Raw genomic sequence first — 22951 nt, forward strand, 5'->3', positions numbered from 1 at the left:
TATCATTGTGCTTATTTATCTCATAGTCTTGTTTTAGTGAAATGAAGTTGGCTGGGTGAATGCTTTATTAAAAGCTCTGCAATAAGCCCATTTTATCATTAAATAAAGGAGGCCATCTCTGGTACATGTGCTTTTCAAGCCAGAAGAGAAGGACTCAAAGCTTTGCAGGAGGCAGAAGGCTGTACCTGAGCAGGTCTCTTAGCACTGCACTGCTGGCTGTGTGTGCTTGGCCAGGTGGGGAGGGAGAAGGGATCAAAAAGGGATGAAGACTTATCTCCTCTCCTCTTCCCCCTCCTCACCCTCCCCAGTAAGACTTGTCCTGTGTAGAGGGCTCTAAAAACAAGTTCAGGCATGCCTGAGGAATGTGGCCTGAAAAACATGTAGAGGATGGAGATGTGCCCAGAGAGTACTGCAGAGGAAAAGTGGGAACCTAGTGAAATGCAGATACCTACTCTGATGTGAAACCTTTTTTTTCCTCCCTCCCTGACTTGTTCTAGTCACTGCTTCACTGCATCTTGTGCAAGGTGTTGGATTCTGTTTGTATTCTGTCAATTTCACCAAACAGAATTATAAAGTGTTATGGTGAAAGTTACACTTAATATTGACATTCCTAAGGCGAGCTGTAATGGAAACTTTGGAAGAAAGAGGAGACAAAAGATACAAATGCTATAAGTTCTGTGTGTTTGTAGTCTTTTTCATCCAAATTTGTAGTATGTCTTGTGGTATTTGGACTTTGTTTTTACTAGAGGGTGTAATGTTATACCTCTTGTGAAATGTAATCCCTGTGTCAACATAAAAGCATTGTAGTTGTTTCCTTGTATTTCAAAATAGTTCATCTTTTCTCTTGGCTATACCTACTTCACACTATTTCAGACAATAACATTGGATAAATAAATCTATATGTGATTGTGATTAAAACAAGAACTTGGAAATCAAACCTGCCAATAACATTTCTATATCTGGTTTTTGTTTTGTCTTCTCATAACATATTAGGCATCACTGCACTAAAAAAAAAGGAAAGAACATATTTTGCCCTCAGTTATGATTATAATTTAAAGATAATCTTGGAGGAACATGTAATATTGGAGTTTGGCTGAGGATGAGTTTCATTGCTTATTTGTGGGGGTAAGTGTGGGTTTGATGCAGCAGTGCCGAGGCTGGAGCATTCAAATGGACTGAGGTGGGTGCTGTCCTTCCATAGCAGGTACTCTCTGCCAGTGGGTGCTCTGAGGGGTGGGGGATCTATTTTTATGGTTGCTCTTATGACAGTTTCATGGTAATTTAATATTTGGGACTAGGGTACACCTAGGCTTTGGGACTGGTTGTACCAGAGTGATGCTGACTGCTAGGATTCTGGCCAATTGTACTTTTATTCAGATTTTAAAACTTAGGAGAAGATGACTGAACTAGAGCCTTGAGAAACAAAACCTCTGGGAGCTGATGAAGTGTTCTTTTGTTGCCTTATGCAATTATTGTCTTAATTTAAAATTAACACATTGTTATCATGGTGTCCCTGGTGTTAACCCTTTTTTTATTCTGTTCTATTTCATACAAGAACATTGGACAAATAAATCTATATGTGGTTGAAACAAGGGCTTAGAAATCAAAGCTGCCAATAACATTTTTATATCTTGCTGGTTTTGCTTTTATCTCCTCATGACACATCTTTTTAGACCACAGCATGGTGTGTAAGTTCCAAGCTAGTTAGCATCTTTGGTCTATAAAATCATCTCTTCAGACAAGACAATTAATAATAATTAATTAATAATCCCATTGGATGTTGCCATGGCACCAGTAACAGCAATATGTGCCATTTTTTATTGTAGTAAGATTATTGCTGCCTTCTCAAGGTGGTGTATTTGGAGAGGAATTCTAGCTCTCAGTAGAGTCAGTCATGTGCTAGGCATATCTGGAGACTTTTGCTGATCTGCCTTTCATGGAAATGATAATTTCCAGGATGGTCAGGTTGTATGCACGCTTGCAGGTTTGTTCAAATTAACATGGCTTGGTTGCTGCAGGATACTGAATGGACTGTGTGGTTTCTAACACATGTATAATTGAGCATAATGCATGTAAATTTTACTGTCCAATATCATCGTCAATTTTCCAAGGATTAAGAGAGCCTTGAAATGATAGTTGGAAACTTAATTATCTTTTGCGGCTTTACTGAATTATATTTTGCTCATTATTATTCTACCCTGTCGTTCGGTGTTCTCAAAAATGTGTCAACTTGTGAAAACTAATTTTCAGGTAAGATTTAAACTATTTTCATTCTGCCCCTTATCCCCCTAGCAGCTTTGTTAGTTAGACATGCATGAGTCTTCCCTTGAGATGCTTCTTACACCTAGGAATTATGCACTGTCTGGAAGTTGCACCAAAAAAATTGTACTCTGTAAGAGATTTGAAAATAAAAGAGCCCAAACCCAATTTAGCTGTAAGAAAGAGGCAAATAGCCATCAATCAAATTGCCTGACTTCCCAACAAATACCTGATGGTGCTTAATACCAATGCAAATACCTGTGGCTTAAAAGTATCAGTGACTCTTGTCTGGAGCTTCAGCAGAGGGTCAGAAATATCTTGACACCACCCCCCTAGGAGGGTAGAATATCTGCTCACATTCTTGCCTCTTCATCATCCCAAAAAATGAGGATGTCAGATGGACTGGCTGAGGTATTTGTAGGACTCTTCCCTGCCCTCTCCTGTTTTACTTTTTGTCTGGGAAGGTGGTAGGTCTCTTGATCAGTTTAATGCTATTTTAGACTTGCCTATGATTCAGACAGAGTCCTCAGCTTTGCCACTGATGATCTTAAGACAGCTTTGGCTTTGTTATGGCTGGGGTGTTGCACTTGAACTCTGAGGTCTGCTGTTTTAGGGAGTAGCATCACAGCTAGAGCTGAAAGATATAAAATTATGAAAATGGGTCAGGCAGCTAATTGTTTCAAGCAATTCCTTTAAATGTTTAAAGTGATTATAGAATTATGGAGAAGCTCAAAGATTTGGTGTTTAACTGCTCAGTTGATACACCTTGTTTTTTTGACACAGTTGTGACATGCTTTTTAAAATGCCTGTTTTATTTGGTGCCTCAAGACAGTATGGCCTCGTTCATGGAAGGCACCCTGAGGGCTGGGTAAAATAATGCAAGGAGTAACTTTTAAGAAGATAGAATTCCTAATGGAAATGTTGCAGAGCTTTTTAAAGTGAAGTCATTTATACATCCAAGTAATGACAGCACCTCCTAGGAGAATCCAGTAGGGACTCCTGGGGATCTGTCCATGATGGAAAACTGTATGCACCATCAGCTTCTTTCTGTTGACGTCGTGTCATTCAGCTTGTCATTCATCAGCAGGTGCTGATGGCTGGTGATTCTCATGTGCCTGTGCTTATTCCTCCCTGGTGACTGTCAGACTGTAAGGTGCTGGGCATCCGTGTTTCCTAACCGAGCAGGAGCTTGTCATCCCAAAGCTTGGCTATCTGGCAAGTGCATCAGCTGTTGCCTTGCAGCAGGCTGCTCCCTGACTCGCTCTTGGGTGGAACAGTAATCACAGTGTTTGCAAGGGTGCACACACAAAGGAGAGGCGCATGTGAGTAATGGACCTTGCTGCAATCAGCCAAAACAGCTCCACATGGTGCTGCGAGAAGGCAGCCAAACCAGATTAAAGGGATCACCCCATTTCTTCTTGGGAGATAAGAGGCAGGCAGTTTTGCAATGTTTCTTTTTGTTTCCACTGTGGGAACAGGCAACAGAGTGTTAATTGCCAGAGTTCAAGAAAAGGAGCTCTTGTGACTAATGAACTGCTTCTTCAGCCGCAAAAACCTTGTAACTTTGAAAAGGCAAGCTCTTAATTGTGTGGTGGCTGTAGGGCGGGAGGGGTTGTTGCTTCGCATTAAGCACATAAAGTTATCAGGAACACAAGGTTCATGTGCTACACACACAAGTAATGTAGAGTGTACTGTTGCTGCTTTTGGAAAATGAAATAACTTTGTGCTTGACCTGTTGAAGTATAGTATTTATTTTTAGGGCCAGCAAAGACCAATAATGAGTATAAAGTTTATTCTTGCTGCTAAGATGTTGACTTATTTTCCTCATGGAAGGATCATAACCTAATACAGCTGACAAGGCATGGAAACAGCCACCTTAGCAGACATGCTTTGAAGGGGACAGTGCTTTTGTGTTACCTGCAATTAACATGTAAATACTGTGATTAATATTAATATTAATATTAATATTACATGTGATTGAATTCTGTACTCTTACTTACTTTCATTTTATTCCTTTGGAAGTGTAATTCTCTATGCTATTGTGAAGTTCTTTACAACAATAAACCAGATGGGCAGAGGCTTGGTGATGAGATATATGTATGGGCTGATGGAAACCCAGCTCTAAATAGAATAGACTGAAGGTTGATTTTTTTTTTTCCTCCTCCAGGTGGGTTGGGTTTTCTGTTTTACAAGTTGACTTTTGCTTTGCCAGGAAGTTTTGCTGTGCAGTTATCTCTAAAGGCTTCCCTTGCTGGGGGTTTTGGCACGGAGGTGGGTGGGGGTCTGGCCTGTCCCCTCTATCCATAGGCTCTCCAGGCCTGAGCGGTTTACTGTCTAGGATTGTCAGGGATTGAGGAGCTGCTCTTAGCTCTGGCTTACAAGTATATACATGCTTTTGGTTTCTGTGGCTCCCATGCCAGCATCTTTTCAGCAGGATTAGTGTGTGTGCATGAGATGGGTAGCAGCTGAAGTTTAGTGTCTGCAGACCAAGAGGTTGATGACAGTTTTATATCTCTTAGGGTTGAAAACATTGGGCTAAAAGAAATGTCTTTCATATTTCACATGAGTGGGATGGGATATCTGGAGAGAGTAACTTTGGGATAAGAAGACTTCTATGTTGCCCTGTTTGTTATATGCTGTAATGTTCTCCTGTGGATTGCTTGCTTTTGAGATACTGCTACTTCTGTTGATTTGAAATCAACATTAAGAGGGAAATAATGCAAAGAAATTTTTTGTGCTTGCTGCAGTTGGAGCAGCATGACTGTCTAAAGGTTTGTTAAATGGCCACTTTGGGGTGAATATCTACAATGAAAACTTTCAGTAGTTATTTCTGATCAACATTACTCTTTTGACTGTACTTTCCTTTTTTCCTTGTATTTTTCTGTTAATGTGATCTTTTCTAGATGATATTCTGTTGTGTTGGTCTTACTTGGGTAACTTGTCACTTACTTGACATAACTTACTTGTCTCCTGTCTGTTTTACAATAATTTTCAGAGGTATTTGGACTTTTTCCCCCCCATTGTAAAGAAGATGCTTATAGATGTGACAAAAGAAAGCATTTAAAAAAAAAATTAATTATTTTAGCCCTTGTATGGAGAGCCCTTATTCTTTTCCAGCTAATGGTAAGAAGAAGAGGGGAGTGCTTGGTGGCTTCTGTGAGGATAGCTTGCAAATAAGTTGTTCACAATTTTCTGCTTATGGGTCTCTATTACTGCTGCAGAGGGCACTGCTGGAGCTGGTGGGTTTCCTGGTAGTTTTAGTTGAGGGGATGTGGAGAAGGTGTCACTCTCAGCAGTCTCGATTTGGGGATGCGAAGCCAAGTCTGCATGAACAGAGATTAATGTGTGAGACACTTTCTTTGCTCTTTAATAACTTCTAAATATTGCTAATGCCTTTAATTCAGAAAATAAACCCTCCTCTTTCTGCCTCTGCCCCCCCTTCTCTTCCCTTCCCCCACCACTCCCCAGCTCGTGTAAGCACCTAATGATTAACTCGGGTGTAAGTAAGGTCACTGCAGTGCCTGTAAGAGAAGAATAAAAAGTGATCAAACAAGCTTCCATAAATCACAGTCTTAAAAGTCCATTTCCATAAAGTTGACAAATAGGGGCACTCTCAGGGGTTAAAGTGGTACAACCTGGTTGCAGGTTCTGTCTTCCCTTGCAAAGTACTGCACCAAAAGTATTGCTTCTGAATTTATGTTTGCAAGTACTTTGGGCCTAGTGAACAATTTCTTATGATTTGGAAGTTTGAAAAAAGTCAGTCACTGACTGGAGATTGCTACTCAGCATGACCACGTGGCAGATTGACTGCAGAAGTCCAATCTGAGGACTTGAAGAGGTTATTTGATCTCCTAAAGTAGCTTGAAAATAAGGCTTTGTGATACGAGAGATACAGTATGCATCCAGGAGAGAGGCTGCTAAGACAACTTGGAGTTGGTCAAAACAAATAAGTACATTTAAATAAAACTTCTGATATTTCTAGATAGGATGTAATATCTTTTTATTACTGGGCAAACATCTGCTTCTAAGTTTTTGCACCTTCCAGTTTTAAACAGCCCTTATATCCAGTAGATGACATTTTTAAAAAAAAACATAAATGTTAGGAATAAATGTCCTGGCTTCTTCTAAATCAATATTTCAGGGACCAGAAAAGCATTGAATATTTTACAATGCTCGTGAAATATAGCCTAATTCTTCTTTCTATCCCATTCTTTAAATGTAATGTTAATCACGGAGCTGTACAAAACACTCAGTTTCACATGAAACCTTGTGTTTACTGCTTCTCACTGCTTATGTTCTTGGTACTGATTTACAAAGAAATATGAGCACTAAGAGGATGCTTGTATGTGCTCCTTTAAACTTAATGCTATTTGAAATGCAAGTGGAGCAGAAAGTAGAAGAAAAATAAGAAAATGTCTAGGTGAACCTAGTAATAGAAATTAGGGAGCAAAGTACATTGCATTGGAAAAACTGGTGTGAAAATTATCACAATCATTGTTTTTAGGACAGCATTTGCATCTGTATGTTTCTAGCCTGTTTTCCACTCATTTATTGCAGCAGGGGGACAATAGGTTATTTTTGGTGTTTCAAGTAATGTTACAGGTTCCAGCATCAGGGCCTTATTGTGAAAGTTTGCATGCCATCTTCCACATTCATGCACACACATATGTAGGGTGCTCCCAAATTGTGTCAGGCATTGCAAATGCAAACCTTTTATGGGATTTTCATCCCTTCTTGCATCTGTTTTGCAAATACAGAACTCAAAGCTTTAAGGGGAGAGTGTCCATTTAATAATCTCTTGGAAGAGAGGCTGTTTAGTGGTTATGTACCACTTTCACAAATGCTATCCAATCCATTCAGTCTTATTTAAAACCCAATTTAGAAAATCCGTCCCCTTGGTTACTATACAGAAGTAGAGTGGCTGATGTGAAGTTTGGCATAACTGAAATAGAGAATAGTTGTTTTTAGCATGCAGGAGAAGTATGGTGCTTACAAGGTGGATCAACCACTAGAGGAGCACATTTTCTCTGTGAATGGCTTGAGGATTTTAGGAGGTATCTACCAGTTTGTGCCTCTTGTAAGGGTTTCTATTATCTACCAGTTCACGTTCTTTCAGCTATTGACTTTGTGTAGACTGACAGAGTCATGGGAATTATGTTTATTTTTTTAAACTTGAATAATTAGTTTGGTATGAAAGCCATCCCTAATAAAAAAAATTACCGTACAGAGAAAATGATATTTTGCTAAAAAAAAGTTTTAAGTGTAGCATTGTTTTATAATAAGAAAAACCAAACAGAAAACTCACACAAAATCATACAGATCAAACAAAAAACTCCGCCCAACTGTATAGTGGCACAGAAAAATCTCAGTATGAGGAAAACTTGATTATTCATAAGAATTCAGTGATGCCTTGTAGACAAAGAGAATAGTTAAATGCATTAAAATAATGAACCGAAGAAGCACTGCTTTGAAGTGTCAGTAGGTGAAAGATAATATAGGTGGAAATACAGATGACTGTTCTACTGGAGTTACCTCTCTGTGAAGAAGAAACACTTCCTCTTTCAGACACCTTTGAATTTTTGACACCTTGCAGTTTCATCTTGTGATGGCGCTGGTATAAGCTTCATGTTACTGTGAATGCATTAAATTACAATTGAAATTCCAAGAGTCTATAAGGGAAAAGGCTCATTAAGTTGTCCATGAGTATTCCTATGTCTGCTGTTGTGAAAATTGTTTGAATTTGATTGTGAATTACTTTATAGAACTAACGAAGTTAGGTAAACTGGAAAAGTACAATGGTAGGAAGATGCCTTTTGTAAGTTTAACTTCAATGTCTGCTGCTTGGAAAATGTGATTAAGGATATGTAAGAGTTGGAGTGAAACCTGCCAAACGTACCCTTTAGTAAGGAGTTAAATGGTTTGGGTTTTTTTTGCAAGCAGTGCAACCCTACATCCCATACCACATTGGGTTCCTCGCTGTCCTCTCTTTTGTAGCATTGACTGTTGTAGAGGAATTCTTGGCAGAACAAGGGCATGGTGCACTCCTGCAGGGACTGCACCACCCTGGCCTGCAGATTACAGAGTTACTTTGAAGACCATGTATCATCCTCAAACACACAGAACAAGGAAGAATGAGCATTGTGCAAGGACAGAGCCGGATGCCAAGCAAGATATGAAAAATTAGCACACCCTAGCCAAAGCGCTTACAGTGTGACAACCCATCAGCAAGTAACGTGTAGGTGCGATTGCAGCCTCTTAACCAATGAGCATTAGGCAGCAGTCACGTCAAGCAGTGTATGGAAGCATAAATATGACAAGATTGCCAAATGAAGCGGAAGGACATGTAGCCATATTGGTGTGGTTGTTGTTACTCAGCTGACTCTCCACGGGACCCTCTTCACACTGTCTTTTGTCCAATGTCCTATCAATCATTAAAGAGCCTTATATTCCTTAAATCCATGGTGCCCAGCGCAGTCCTGCTCTGGTTCCCCCCTGTATGGCACCCATAATTCCCCAAAGCTATGCCTAAACCTGTGCCTTGCATGGTGTAATTTGCTGCCAGGTGGTACACTAGTGTGCCAGGGATGGCGAGTGTTGGTCCAGCCTGCTATTTGCAGTGTTTCTCTGGTGCCCTGGCATTCCTCCCACAATATGCTCAGGTACAGCCGGAGAACATGGTGAGACCCCCTCATCACCTCTAGTTCTCCTCCCTTTTGCTATGGACCTGGTGGGTTTCTGGCAAGGTGCAGGTAGTGCGGTGCTGGGATGTTGGATCAGGAGACCCCACCATGGTGCTCTGTCCTTCAGAGATGAGAAAGTAGGGGACCAAGGGTGTTGGAGAGAGGAGTGAGACTGGACAATGGGAAGACTAAAGAGGTGGTCTTTAGCCATACATCATGAACTACAGGCTGAGTCCAAATTTCATCGTTTCCACAGCTTCTAGAGTTTTTGCCTCTGGAGATTGAAAGAATTTCCTATTCCTGCTATGGATTAAGCCACAATATGTATTCCACTTGAACAATAAAACAAAATTAAATTGTTTCCCTTAAACAAAAAAAGAATCTGGTTCTTGTAATCTTGTGAATGACTCCATATCTAACATTGGAACTATTTTATGTCCAGTGCTATTATATTTCTGTCAGCAAAATGGTGGTGTTTTAAGGACTTGTTTTGAGTAAAAATTCTCCTGTAAGATGTGTGTGTTAGAATAGTGGTATTAAAAAGAAACCACACAACAAATTCAGCATAGTCGTGTGAGCTGGAAAATTCTGGGAAATGTATTTCCTCTGTGGTTGCATTGATTTAGTGAAAACAGCTGTATCTGTTAGTGGCAGCAGTGAGATTTCTTTTGGGCTTCTCTTTGGAGCTGTTAATGGTTGTGAGGAAATGCACGTCTCTGAGTGGGGTCTGCAGCCAGTCTGGTGAGGATATGTGGGGTGTCTCACAAAGCACGAGCCAGGTTTCAGGTAGAGGAGCTCTCCTGGTCACTGTTGTGCCATTTTCTGCTCTCTGTCCCCCACCCCCTGCATCTTTTGCCCTTGTGTTGTGCAGTAACTCCACAGCAGAGATGGCAGACTGGGTTGTGTCCTCCTGTGTGTTTTTCCAATTTGCAGCCCATTATACTGGCTGAAGCTGCTGCTGCTGAGCTTTTAGAGTCCTATTGCATAGTTGAGGCACAGGCATCCTCATGGATTGCCTTCTGCTTGTGATATGTTGATGTTACATGGCTGGGCCAAGTCTCTCTGGTGATGTGGGGGAGCTTCACCCCAGGTTTTGGTAAACGTGAGTCAGCAGTAGCCACCTGTACATCTCTTTGTGCTGTCTGGGATCCAGTGAATCTTTTGAGGTCGTGTTTGGCCTCCTGCATGAGGCCCCCTCACTAAGAGGGTGAGTCAGGGTGCTGACCAGCCTGAAGCTGCCATGGCAGTTGTTCTCCCACCCCTGTTCCTGTTGCCACCGAGCTGCAGAAGGGCACAAATGGGGCTGTGGTGTGCCCATGGGTGCTTTGTTTCTGCAGCAGTCATCCTGTGTGCCCTGTACAGGAGGGAACACATGGTGAAGGGGAGTGATTCCCTATAAAGTCAAGCTCTCTGTGGAGGGAGGGAGAAAGACCTTGTTTGTAGATTTTTCTCAACTTCAGCTTTCAATGGCCAGATAACAGTGTGCTTTCATTCTTGCCAAAACTCTACTGTGCCTAGGCAAAGCTTTATCTGCATCAATGAAGCAAAACAGCTTTTTGGTGAACAGATCTACTGGGACTAGAGAAGTTGCAAACTCCTGTCTGAGTGCAATTTAAAATGCCTTGACCAGCATGTCTTAAAGTGTACTTAGTGTGGAAAAAAAGCCTTAGTGGGCTGAGAAAAATGAATACCAGAATCATCTTGTTTTCTCCACTTTTTGATTTTGATTTTACTGCTTGCTTTTTTTTTGTGCTGGAGAAAGACTTAGTGTTTCTTTGAGTTGTTGGGAAACAACTTGGGGGTATCCAAGAGGAGTGTGGTTTTCAAACTCAGAATGGAACAGATTCCCCACATTGAAACTGCAGTGAAAGTTTCATTGTCAGAGTTTTGGCACAGTACATGAGGATGATATGTTGTGTCACCAGCAGTCCATAGGACATATTAATATATTCTGATGTATGTGGAGCAGTTCAACACTCAGTGTGTGAGTGAAATTGATGTATGCTGGTGTAATAAAGTAACTCACTTCTGGTGGTGCCCTGTTTAAGCAATATCTTTTGTTTAGTCACCATATCAGTTACAAACCATTTAAGAAGAGAATTCTTTAGGGTGTAGGAAGAAGCTGGCAGTATTTTAAGTCCTGTTGCATCTCTCTCAGTACAATTATTTGGTTGTCTTTCTTGCCTCACATAATGTATGCAATTGTAAAGTCACACCGAGTGATTATGCTTCTACTGTGCTGAAAGCTCTGTATTTGCTGACATTGTCAGTCATGTCTTCACCGCAAAACCATTTTATTAGGTTGTGACAAACATAAGGTTTGTTTCACTGGGCATGATAGCTATCAAAAGTTTGCATGAATTAGTTCAAGAACCATCTTTTTTGTTTAAAACCCCCTTATTTTTTATTAAAATGTGCAATTTTTTTTTCTGCCATTGCAGTAGTCTGCTACAATATGCTCTGTGGGTTTAAAATAATTTTTTTGGAGGGGTGTAAGTTGATTGCTAGATGTAATGGTAAAGAATTAGGATGAGAAAGAATAACAAGATCTGGGTCATGCTGGCTGAAGTGCTTGTGTGTCAGCTGGGGGCCATTCTAAACTCATGTAAGTACCACTGTTTCAAATGCAACCAACAGATAAATAGGCACACTTCTCCATGTATATTGGGGAAAAAAGATGATTTCTTGTTTCAGTTTGGAGTTTATAGTCATTCTTAAGTGATACTGGAGCAACAAATGAATGGCCTCATTACAGCTACAGCATACTGCCATTGTATTTGGTTCATGTTGCCTTGCTTGTGCTGCACCCAGCAGACGAATACAAGTTGCACCTTGCCACAAGTAGGATATTGTTTTTACTGTGAGGTGGGGGAGGATGTTGTCACAAGTGTCCCTGATGACATCCTGTGGCATTATTAGCTAGGAATCTCTTTGGGCTTGTCTGCCTAAAGCAGGTGTGTTCTCTGTTTTAATGATGTGTTTGCATGCATTTGCTGAGTGTTGGCTTTTATTGCATGTTCTGTTGAAACTAAGAGTGCCAGGTCTGTGTGCACAGAACATGTGGATGTGCTCTGCTTCCACCTCATTCATGTAATGTGCCAAACAAAACCTGTTAAAGCCTGGAAAGATTGATTTTGCAACACATAGCTGGTCAGTGAGTGATGCAGTTGATTCTTAAAAAGGGAAAACCAAAGAGTGAGTGTTGCTCTGTGTGAAGCTACTGCATCATATGGACCTTAATCCCTGATGCATGCAGAGCATACACCAAAGTCAGCAGGAAAAAACATTTTGCATTGGTTCTCTTATTTTTTCACCCTTCATCTTTCTCTGGTCAGGAGTCCTTTTTCTGGTTGTGTGTGGGATTAGCAAAGAGTTACAGCTGAAATGCTGGCAGCAAGATATGCTGCTGGTTTTTTGAGTATGAACTCCTGTTTGTGGTTTCTGTTCTTTCTTGGAAACCCATTTTTCCCCAGGATAGGTATTTGGGGTAGCACCATGGAGTCTGACTGCCTGGGGCTGAGTGGTAACTCCTCAACAAGGGAGTGTCTCATCTCTTCCCTCTGTCTCCCAGGTGAGTGAAAATTTCACCCCTGGAAGCCAAATGATATTTAATGGCTGAATTCTCACAGATGAGTCAGTCTCTTGGGGAGGTGGGTGACACCAGTGAGTGTGATGGCACCAAAGCCCCACAGGGTTGTGGCCTAGGGCCCCACAGCTTTGCACAGATATCCAGGCCAGTTCTGCTAGTGAAAAGCATGACTGCATATATATTCTGATGCCTGCCTTTTCTGGTTAAACCTTTATGATGTTATACTGTATTCCAGTTGTATTTTCCCTCTTCCTTTTTTTTTTTAGATACGTGACATGCTATCACTACTCACTTTTCTGTAACGTTGCATTTCAATTTTGCCTTTAATTTGAAGTCTCAAAGCTATGTCATAATATGAACCCCCCTATGGAAAATGTTAGAAATAAGTTTCTCTTTCTCCACCCCAATTTTTTTCATGAATTATCTGAAAAAGAGCTATTAAAAAGACAGAAAAGTCAACTCTACTTTGAATTTTAGTTGAAATTTTGAAATTAAATACCATTAACTTCTCAACTATTACAGAGCTGCCTTTATCACTGCTTATTGTACTACCATTTCTCCATGTCAAATCTCTTTGGAGTTCTGATGCAAATTCATTCATTGTCAATCAAAGCTGCAATTTATAAATTAATTCACTCTAGCAATTTTCCATTTGCTGTTAATATCTCAATCTAGATTACTAAACCCATGAGAGCAGCTGTGTGATTCACTGTGATCTATTTCCTAGTATTACTAGGGTAAATTTTTGGCTGTATTTTTTTAAACCAGTCTGAAAAAGGTTTGGATCTATCTTTGGCTTAAATTGACATCACAGTTCAGTATTATTATGTAGCTTTTTCTTCTTCCTCTCTACCTCCCCAACTCCAATTACTCTATACAGAGTTTTGCCTTTTTGGGAAAATCTTGTGTCACTCTTACAGAAAATGTTAAAACCAAGAGTAGCTTTCACAAGTGAAGAGAGACAGTTTTCTCAAGTCTTAGAATAGGAGCTCACCCTTGCTGTGAGAATGGTGAGGCACTGGAACAGGATGCCCAGAGAAGATGGGTGCCCCATCCCTGGAAATGTGCAGTGCCAGTTTGGATGGGACTTTGAGCCATCCATGACCAGTGGAAGATGTCCCTGCCCGTACTGGGGGGCTGTGGAGAGAATGATGTGCAAATTGATGATCTTTAAGGTCCCTTCCAACCCAAACAGTTCTATGGTTCTAAAAGTAATTAAAAGGGAAGCTGCCATCTATGTTTTGGTGCTGTGTATAGCACAGCTGTGATAGTCCTGTGTTCTGTGCTGCCTAGCTAAGTGTCCTGTCCGGAATGTTTGCCAAAAAAAGAAGCAAATTAAGCAATATAAGAGGAAAGATGACACACTGTGTTTCCTCGTGCATTTCCCGTTCCTCAAGCCTTAAACCATCTCTGCGTCTGTCAGGATCAGACTTGGCTTCTGTGGCACTTTCTTTCATGAACCTCTTCACCTTTCCCTGAATCTGTGTATGGATGATGAGCATTCATTGCATACTGCTGTGTGAAGGAAGAGTCACTCCTTTATGACTTGTTTGGACCTGTTACATGCTTGCTTCGCTCTGATTCCTGTGTTGGAAGAGATGATGAGCAATCTCTGTTCTTTCTGGCCACTTCTGGCTTTCCAGGCCTTTATCATGTCCTTCTCCCCAAAGTATTTTCTTCTGTAAAACTTGTCTGCTTAGTTTCCTGAAAATATTTTTTGAGGAAAATTTGAGTTAATTTTTCTGGCTTTTGTAGAGAGAAGTCTTGCCTTCTAAAACTTCTGGAGTATTGGAAGGGTTCGAGCTAATTTGACTGTTTCTGAACATACTTTATGATTGTCAAGTGTTAAAGCTTAGAATTGTCCTCAGATTTACTGTCTGGACCAAGGCAATAGGCACTGCCAGAATGGTTGCAGTCAGTGGCTTTGTAGGGAGCACTGATAAAAAGTGTAGAATAACACAAGGGCTGTCAGTCTGAGATTGTATCTATACTGAGCAACTAAAGGTTAAACATAGTCTCTGTTTCCCTTCTGGTCAGGATAGCTTACAACCCAAATTTACCCACGAGTTCTTTTATTACAAGGCAAAGCTTTCAGTTTTGTGCTAAAAAAAATAAATAAAAAGCTAAGGGATTTATGGATGGATTTGAATGGAATGAATGGATTTATTTTGAGGTAACATGAATGCATGAGTATGGAGCCTGTTTTTCCAGGCTAAATATATTAGTTGAAAATACTGAAAATAGAAACATGTTGCAAAAGCCTTTCTGTGCAGCTGTCAGTCAGGGGGGATAACAGAGGGGACAGTAAAGCACTCATTATCGAGGCTGGAGGCTTCACCGTTTCCCTCTGTCCTGCTGTGACCTTAGTGAGAGAGCTGCCCTTTGCATCCCGACTGGCAGGCAGGGCCCAGCAATTTGTCTGGGACCATCCCTGTGGATGGGGGAGACGGACAGGAAACTTCTGCACAGTTCTGGCTGCTCTGGGCAGTGCCTGTGCTCAGCAAAGCTGTACCTGTGCCTGCTGGCGAGGCAGCATGTTGTGCTTGCTTCATCAGGATGCAGGTGCTCAGACAAAACCGTATAAGATTTGCTTACAATTGACTACATGAGGAGAGCTTACTTAATAAACAATCTGGTTAGGCTGGAGACATTTTTCCATGGTGCTAGTAAGAAGCTCTTGCTCTCTGATTTTGTATTGTTTTGTTTTTTAAGTGATTGATACCTCAGATGGTGTCAGTGTTATGACTGATTTTAAAATTACATGAGAGTAAAAAGTGGAATGAGGAAATTTTTTCACACTTGTACTAGACAATAATACAAAGATCTCTTGAAGGCATTTTCTTGGAAAGCTAAGACCTTTGAGGTCTTTTCTGGCCCCTAAAAGTGGCTCACACTAGTGGATAACTAAACTTTTCAGAAACTTTTGGAAATATTTACATGAAAATATTGATGATAGCTAACAATCAGGCAGTGCATCCTAGGAAGTCAGTTCCTACCTAGGATCAAATTGTTAGTGAAACAAGTTTCTACTGACTGCTCTAGATTTAATGTTTTTATCCTCCTTTAAAAGAACCTTGAATTCCTCTGTTAAAGTTATCCCTGGTTCTGTTTGTGATACTGCAGGAGGAGAATGGCATCCGTGATGTTATTTTGTAAAACCTTCCCACTGTGTTCTATATTAAAGAAAACCATGTATTTATTTTCTTCTCCTTGAACTTTTCTTATTTCTTTTCACCCTGTATCTGTCCTACTGAGCTGCTTCAGCTTTCAGCTGCCTTGCAGACCCTTTTTCCTTATTTTCATTTGCCATCTCAGGTGCTGGTTCATCTGCTTATGAAGTAGTTATTTTCTCTTTCTAGTGTGCATTTGCTGTCTTGATTCCCTCCTGCTTTATCTTTGATTAATTTCTTCCAGTCCTGGAAATAGAGGAAATGATTTCTGATAGAGGAAGCTATCACGGTAGCTGTTATACAATGATGTGGAATGTAAATGACAGTATAATGGCATGTACCATGGGATATGCCAAAGTTTCTCATGCAACTGATTATCTTTCAAGGCTTGGGAGGGATGAAGTTGATGTGTGCAGGGAATCTTTAGGTACTAAAAGTGTCAATGATATAGACCCTGAAGATGAGACCAGAATAAGAGTGACTTTTTCAGGTGGGAGGGTCAGTTTAAAGCTGAAGAGGCCAAGATGACTTTGGCAGTCCTATCCTTACAGGCCATCCAAGGTCCCAGGGAGCCCCTTAATGGGATGAGGGCTGTAGTTGAACCTTGGTTCTGTGCTGAGATGTCAGGTGCTGCCTGCTTGTTAGAGTGGCCCAACAGAGGAGAGAACATGATCATAACAATGCTTTATTTCCTTGAGGCAGTGAGCAATGATCCCCATATTCCTGCTTGGTGAAGGAAAAACTTTTGTACTTGTGAATTCTTCCTCTTTTCAAGCGGCTTGAGTTCCTCCCGCTTCCTGCTGTCAACTTTTGGCATTTTATGAGCTGTCCTGAGAATCTGTTCTTAAATGTGAGGAAATTAATCCCTGTCACATTCCGGCTTCCCCTCCCCTCCTCAGTCCCTTGCCCTGTCCATCTCCTCTTCCTTGCTCTCTGCCCCCTCTGCCCTGCTGTGTGGGACAGTTGGCTGTGCTATCACAAGAAAAGAGATCACAGATACCTCTGTCTGTTGACTGTAGTATCACAAGAAAAGAGAGTGAGGGAGGAAAAAAGAGGTGGTAAGTCAGCTGTGCCTGTGATGGATTAGCTAATTGTGGCTTTATGGTAAGTAAATTGTTTGGTAGTGTCCAGCTCACGCTTTTTTAAGGACTTTGCTCACAAAACACACCTCTAGTTTTTGGGGAGTCACGTATGCCGCTGCTCCATGGCTGATATCTCTCAACTATAGAAATGTTAATTCTGTCTGAATAGAAAACCGATAGTTATGGCTGGGACCCAAGCCTCACCCTTAACTCCCTCCAAGTTGTCTCTTTCCTCCCCTCAATTCTTATACAAAATAACTTTCTTAATTGTGGAAACAGACTGAGATTGGTATCAGTGCAAATCCTTAAGTGTAAGCTCTGTCCTAATGTTTTTGCATGAATGCAAGGTATTGAATGTCTTCAGGGGTGCTTTTCTTGGTGGTTATTTTAGACAGAAAAGTCTAGACAGTTCTTAGGATCTATTGCACATCTCTACACCTGCCAAAATTTTGGAGGGAGTTTTGTTCAAATTACACTGCTGTTCATCAGAAAGTGCTATGTGAGTTGTGAAAACCTAACTGAATTAGTCTGTTTCTTCCACTCTCCCACCCCCAAATAATGTCTGCTACTGGTGTTCTAAAACTTGAATAATATTCTGCAATTGCTATTTTTATTTATACCTTTCCTCATTCTCTAACAATTACATAAATAAAAAGGACATTCTTTTGTGCATGGTTTTGTTGTATGTGCAATAAAGATTTCACACGTGATTGAGACAAATGCTTTTTAAACACATTTTGAGTTGAAAATTCATAGGTTAGTTTTGAGAAAGGCTCTTCAGTGGATAAATGAGATAAATATAGATACCTTTTTTCAATGTCAGTCTTAATTGTGTTTTTTTCAGAAATATAGAAAACTACTTTCTTGCTTGAACCTGCTAATATTGCACTGTTGAAAATGACTGGGCATGTAAGAAAGTGTCTTTCTAAGTAGTGTAAGAATTTTTCCAAGTAATCTCTACTTGCTTTTTATTGTTTTTAATTCATCTAAGTTCTTCAGCAATATCCAGACATTGCAATTGACAATAGCAAGTCTCCATAAGATTCTGAAGTTCATGGAAAAAAACACATGGAAAGAATATAAATGTGTGGAAGAAGGGAAAAATAATCAGTTCATTTAGACTACTGGTGACATGTGAATGCTGATTTTAAAACTTTGCTTAAATATTATTAAAATTTATTGAATTGGGTTATGAGTTGTTCCTCCCTTCTCCCTTCCCTCTTGGAAGTGTGGTTTGCACATGATGTGTTTGATTCCCATGTGATTAGACATTTCATTCATACCATGGAAAATTAAACTGTAGGCTATAAAATGTGGTTGCAATCTCAATTAAAATGTTTAATATTTCCCCCTAGGTTTCTATGTAAAAACAAAAGCAATTTTCCTAATGCTAGTAAGTTCATCTTAAACTATCTACCAGTACATGAGTTAGTGGGTCTGTCTTCACTTCCTGCTTTGCATAGTTTTGGTCATTTAATCTTAAATACCAGTCTAGCTGAGCATTTGTGCCACTGTGTTGGCTATTTTGAGTCAACGTTTGTGCAATTTTGTAATATCTTATTTTATATAGTCCTACAGTGTGGTTATAAAAGTACTGTTTTTAAGGGCTCTTGATTACAAATAAATTTTTAAAGTAGCCCTTCATTTTTTTAGTAGACCTTCAAGAATGGGCAAGCATGAGTTTAAAAAAGCACAGGCAAATGAAGACTCATAGTTGTATTTTTTGGAGAGGGTATATACATTTGAATCTCCATGATTTAGCATAAAATGAAGTTCTAGAAAGGATAATAGGCAAAATCCAAACTGCATGAAGAGCTTTAAAAATAAAGCTTTGACTGCATGCTGAATGAAGTGTTTTATTTTAGGTGTTTGTGTAGTTTGTAATGGAAACTATGGGCTTACAAGAGCAAATGATGGGAAACAGTGGTCTGTGAGGCAGCAATAAAAATTGGGAATGCCAAATATGTGCACTGTATATCATTCATGGTTGTGAATTTGTTTGAAAAAATAAATTGTTAAACAATGAAGGCCAGTTATTTTATTTTATTATTTTTCCTGGGAAAAGACTTTGTATAGCCTAAGGAGGAATTTGGTGCCTGTGGGAAAGAGAACAGTGGGCTCAATTTTCAAAATTTGTGCAGCTTTGCCAAGACATATGGGAAGAAACAAGAGTGCACCCTGAACAACTGTAGCCCTGGGAGACTGCTAGACTTGCATGCAGGTTTTTCCATTCATAATTACACTTAAAAATCAAGCTGTGTGCACTGGTAGCTCTGCACAGGGAGGAGTGGAGCTTGTTCAGCCAGATGTTGATTTACTCTCATAATTAATCTTGCCTGAGTCATGTGAAGGGGTGTCTGTCCTCATGCGCTTGGAAGGGTGAGGGGTGTGTGTTCAGTCGGGCTGTGCCTTTGGAGCCCATCCTCTGCACATCTGCTGGGCTTTGGGAGCCCATCCTCTGCACATCTGCTGTGCCTTTGGGAGCCCATCCTCTGCTGTGCCTTTGGGAGCCCATCCTCTGCTGTGCCTTTGGGAGCCCATCCTCTGAATATCTGCTGTGCCTTTGGGAGCCCATCCTCTGAATATCTGCTGTGCCTTGGGAGCCCATCCTCTGAATATCTGCTGTGCCTTTGGGAGCCCATCCTCTGCTGTGCCTTTGGGAGCCCATCCTCTGAATATCTGCTGTGCCTTTGGGAGCCCATCCTCTGAATATCTGCTGTGCCTTTGGGAGCCCATCCTCTGAATATCTGCTGTGCCTTTGGGAGCCCATCCTCTGAATATCTGCTGTGCCTTTGGGAGCCCATCCTCTGAATATCTGCTGTGCCTTTGGGAGCCCATCCTCTGAATATCTGCTGTGCCTTTGGGAGCCCATCCTCTGAATATCTGCTGTGCCTTTGGGAGCCCATCCTCTGCTGTGCCTTTGGGAGCCCATCCTCTGAATATCTGCTGTGCCTTGGGAGCCCATCCTCTGAATATCTGCTGTGCCTTTGGGAGCCCATCCTCTGAATATCTGCTGTGCCTTGGGAGCCCATCCTCTGAATATCTGCTGTGCCTTTGGGAGCCCATCCTCTGAATATCTGCTGTGCCTTTGGGAGCCCATCCTCTGAATATCTGCTGTGCCTTTGGGAGCCCATCCTCTGAATATCTGCTGTGCCTTTGGGAGCCCATCCTCTGAATATCTGCTGTGCCTTTGGGAGCCCATCCTCTGAATATCTGCTGTGCCTTTGGGAGCCCATCCTCTGCTGTGCCTTTGGGAGCCCATCCTCTGAATATCTGCTGTGCCTTGGGAGCCCATCCTCTGAATATCTGCTGTGCCTTTGGGAGCCCATCCTCTGAATATCTGCTGTGCCTTTGGGAGCCCATCCTCTGCTGTGCCTTTGGAGCCCATCCTCTGAATATCTGCTGTGCCTTTGGGAGCCCATCCTCTGCTGTGCCTTTGGGAGCCCATCCTCTGAATATCTGCTGTGCCTTTGGGAGCCCATCCTCTGAATATCTGCTGTGCCTTTGGAGCCCATCCTCTGAATATCTGCTGTGCACAGGCACTGTGGGGAAGCAGTGCCTGCTCCTGCCGCTGTTTGGGTGTGAATTTGTTTCGCGTGACTCCTCAAACCCCCTTTGTGATTTGAGTCAAGTGTTTTCTTGGTGGTAGAGTGTGCTGGGAGTGCTTGTTTTCCAGGCTGCTGCTGCAGCTCCACGAGTGGAGCTGAGTGCTGGTGTTTTGGCTCTTGTTTCTCTGTAGTTCAGGATGCTGTTCGTGTTTCTCATCTGCTGCGTTTGATATCCTGTCCCTCTCAATGGTTTCCTTTTGAACCGGAGTTGTGCATAAACATCCTTTATTCAAGTAAAGGTTCAACCTTTTTTTAAAAAGGAATGGTAAAACAATGTAGCTGTATTGGACAATACAAAGAAGACGTCAAATGTGTTATTTGAATTTTTGCTCATGTCAACTGTTTTCAGTGAATGTGGTTTATTCCTGTGAAACAGACCTAATTGGGTCTGTTCCTTTTGCTCCAGCCAAAATAGTGAAGGGGAACAGAGTTACAAGAGCACTGAAACATTTAAAAAATAACACAGCCATCCAAATTCTCCCCCAGATTGTTGCTGTTCACAGGCTCTTAAAAAACAGAGGAAATAAGGAAAATATACAAGGAAACAGGATTAACACGTGAAGCTTAGAGTAAAATGAGATAAAAACCAGAAACACTTTCTGTAATCACTTGGAAAAACCTACTGTAGAGAACAGGATCATAGAATCATTGTTTAAAGTGAGGATTTTGGGGATATTGCTGGGACAAAATAGTCTAAACTGTTTTAAAAATACTTCTAGATAGAAAAATTATTTAGATTTCTTATTGGTGTGTGTTGTTGATTCTTAGAAAGGGGAAGCAATGGCTCCTTCAGGAAGCTGCAGGCTCTTATAAATCAAGGTAATAATGAGACTTGAGCCAAACATCCTTTTGATTGCTTTGCCTCTGTGTTTTATTTTTTTTTTTTTTTTTGGTAATTTTCCTTCTCATCAGTTTATGCTTTTGTTTCTTTACTTGTTTAACAGGCATTGGGCAAGATCCTTCTTCTTGCCTTGCCCTGGATGTTTTTTTTTTTTTGGACGGTTATTTTTTTGTTGTTGCTATGGATGCCCCTCAGGGTTTGGGTTGCCCTGATGTGTATGTCCCTTGGTCACTTTGCCTGTGCAGACAACAAAGCACATTTTTACTGGCTGAGCTTGATCCACAAGGAGCAGGCAGGCTGTGCCTTGACTTAGGTGACCCAAAGATCCCCATAACTTATGTGCTCTATTTCTGTGCTCCTGTGGCATAACCTCAGTCACTGCAAGTTTCATTCATAATTTTGCATTGTATATTGTATGAACTTTAAATTTCTGCCTTTTTCTGGATTTTTTTTTTTGGGAGGGGTTTGTTTGTTTGTTTCTAATGTCCCCTTGTCTCTCTTTTGTGTTTTGGCAGGCCTGGATGATTGCCTGCAGCAGTATGTCCATAAATTTGAACGGGAGAAGATAAATGGTGAGCAGCTGTTACAGATTTCTCACCAGGACCTTGAAGACTTGGGGATCTCACGCATTGGACACCAGGAGCTGGTTCTAGAGGCTGTGGATCTCCTGTGTGCACTGGTTAGTTACATTGTGAACAGATATGCAAAGAATTAAAGGGCTTTTTTTGGTGAATAACCAAAGCAAGATGGGTAAAACCAAAATACATTTGTCTCTTGCTTTCTGTTACACGTCACAATAAAAGAAAAAAGTAAGAATTCATTTAATTCTTGCAAGCTTTGTATTAATAGCTCTCTAACTTTTTCCTGATAAGAGACAACTTCAGTTAATTTGCTTGCACTTTCAAAAGAAGTTGTCTGAGTGAGGATGTTAGATCTTGTGGCTCCTGGACAGTTTGTCTTAGAAGACAGAAAACACTGTTGAAATGACAGATGCTAGAAGTTCCTCACATCAGTTGAAATGGGTTTAGAGTAATTCTGTAGCAAACCTAGGAAGTGAAGAAAAATTAATTCTTGAGATGAGGGATGTTTTGCCAGCTCAGTTACAGTTTAGCTGAACTCTTCACTGGATTCAGAACTTAAGCTGTTCTTTTGTCCTACTCCTGATATATAACTGCAGATACTTTGAAAACAAACATGCTCTGAAAAGCATAAATATATTTTGGATTGTTTTACTTGTGCAGGCTTTATTCAAAAGCCATATTCTGGTCACAGCCTTGAAGGCCTGTTTGGTGTAGTGCAGTGTAATGAGCACCAGAGGTGTATATATAATTACATCAGGGAAGAGGGTGGGAAAGCCTGCCTGATGATTCCTTGGCCAGCAATGGCCTGTCATCCCTACATTAGGCAAGGTTTGGAGCAGCCTGCATATGCTTCTTAAAATGGAGAGTGTTTATTGTCTCTGTGATATGTGCTTTATTTGCTGCAGAGAGGTGCTACAGGGAGTATTCCTACTCCACTACCTGGAGCAAACTGTACTGAAAGAAGCATATTTAATGCAATCTCTTCAAACGATCTAAAATGTTTCTCAAAAAAGTTACTCTTATACTTGAAAGACATTTTATTTCCTTTAGGTATTTGATCTACCAAAAAATTTTAACATTACCCTGAAAACCTAATTGAAGAATGTAGCTGGACTGAAAAGCAGCTTGTGGTGTGGGAAGG

At 40.9% G+C, this 22951-nt stretch overlaps 1 protein-coding gene across 2 annotated transcripts in view; it reads left to right on the forward strand.

Moving 5' to 3' along the window:
• CNKSR3 (CNKSR family member 3) overlaps positions 1 to 22951 on the forward strand; it is a 55576-nt gene that overhangs the window by 7338 nt on the left and 25287 nt on the right. For both annotated transcript variants that reach the window (XM_059467586.1, XM_059467587.1), the window contains exon 2: positions 21745 to 21908. In XM_059467586.1, coding sequence (XP_059323569.1) covers positions 21745 to 21908 — 164 coding nt within the window. The remainder of the gene's footprint in view (positions 1 to 21744; positions 21909 to 22951) is intronic.

This window comes from Ammospiza nelsoni, chromosome 3, assembly GCF_027579445.1.
Source record: "Ammospiza nelsoni isolate bAmmNel1 chromosome 3, bAmmNel1.pri, whole genome shotgun sequence".
NCBI lineage: Eukaryota > Metazoa > Chordata > Aves > Passeriformes > Passerellidae > Ammospiza > Ammospiza nelsoni.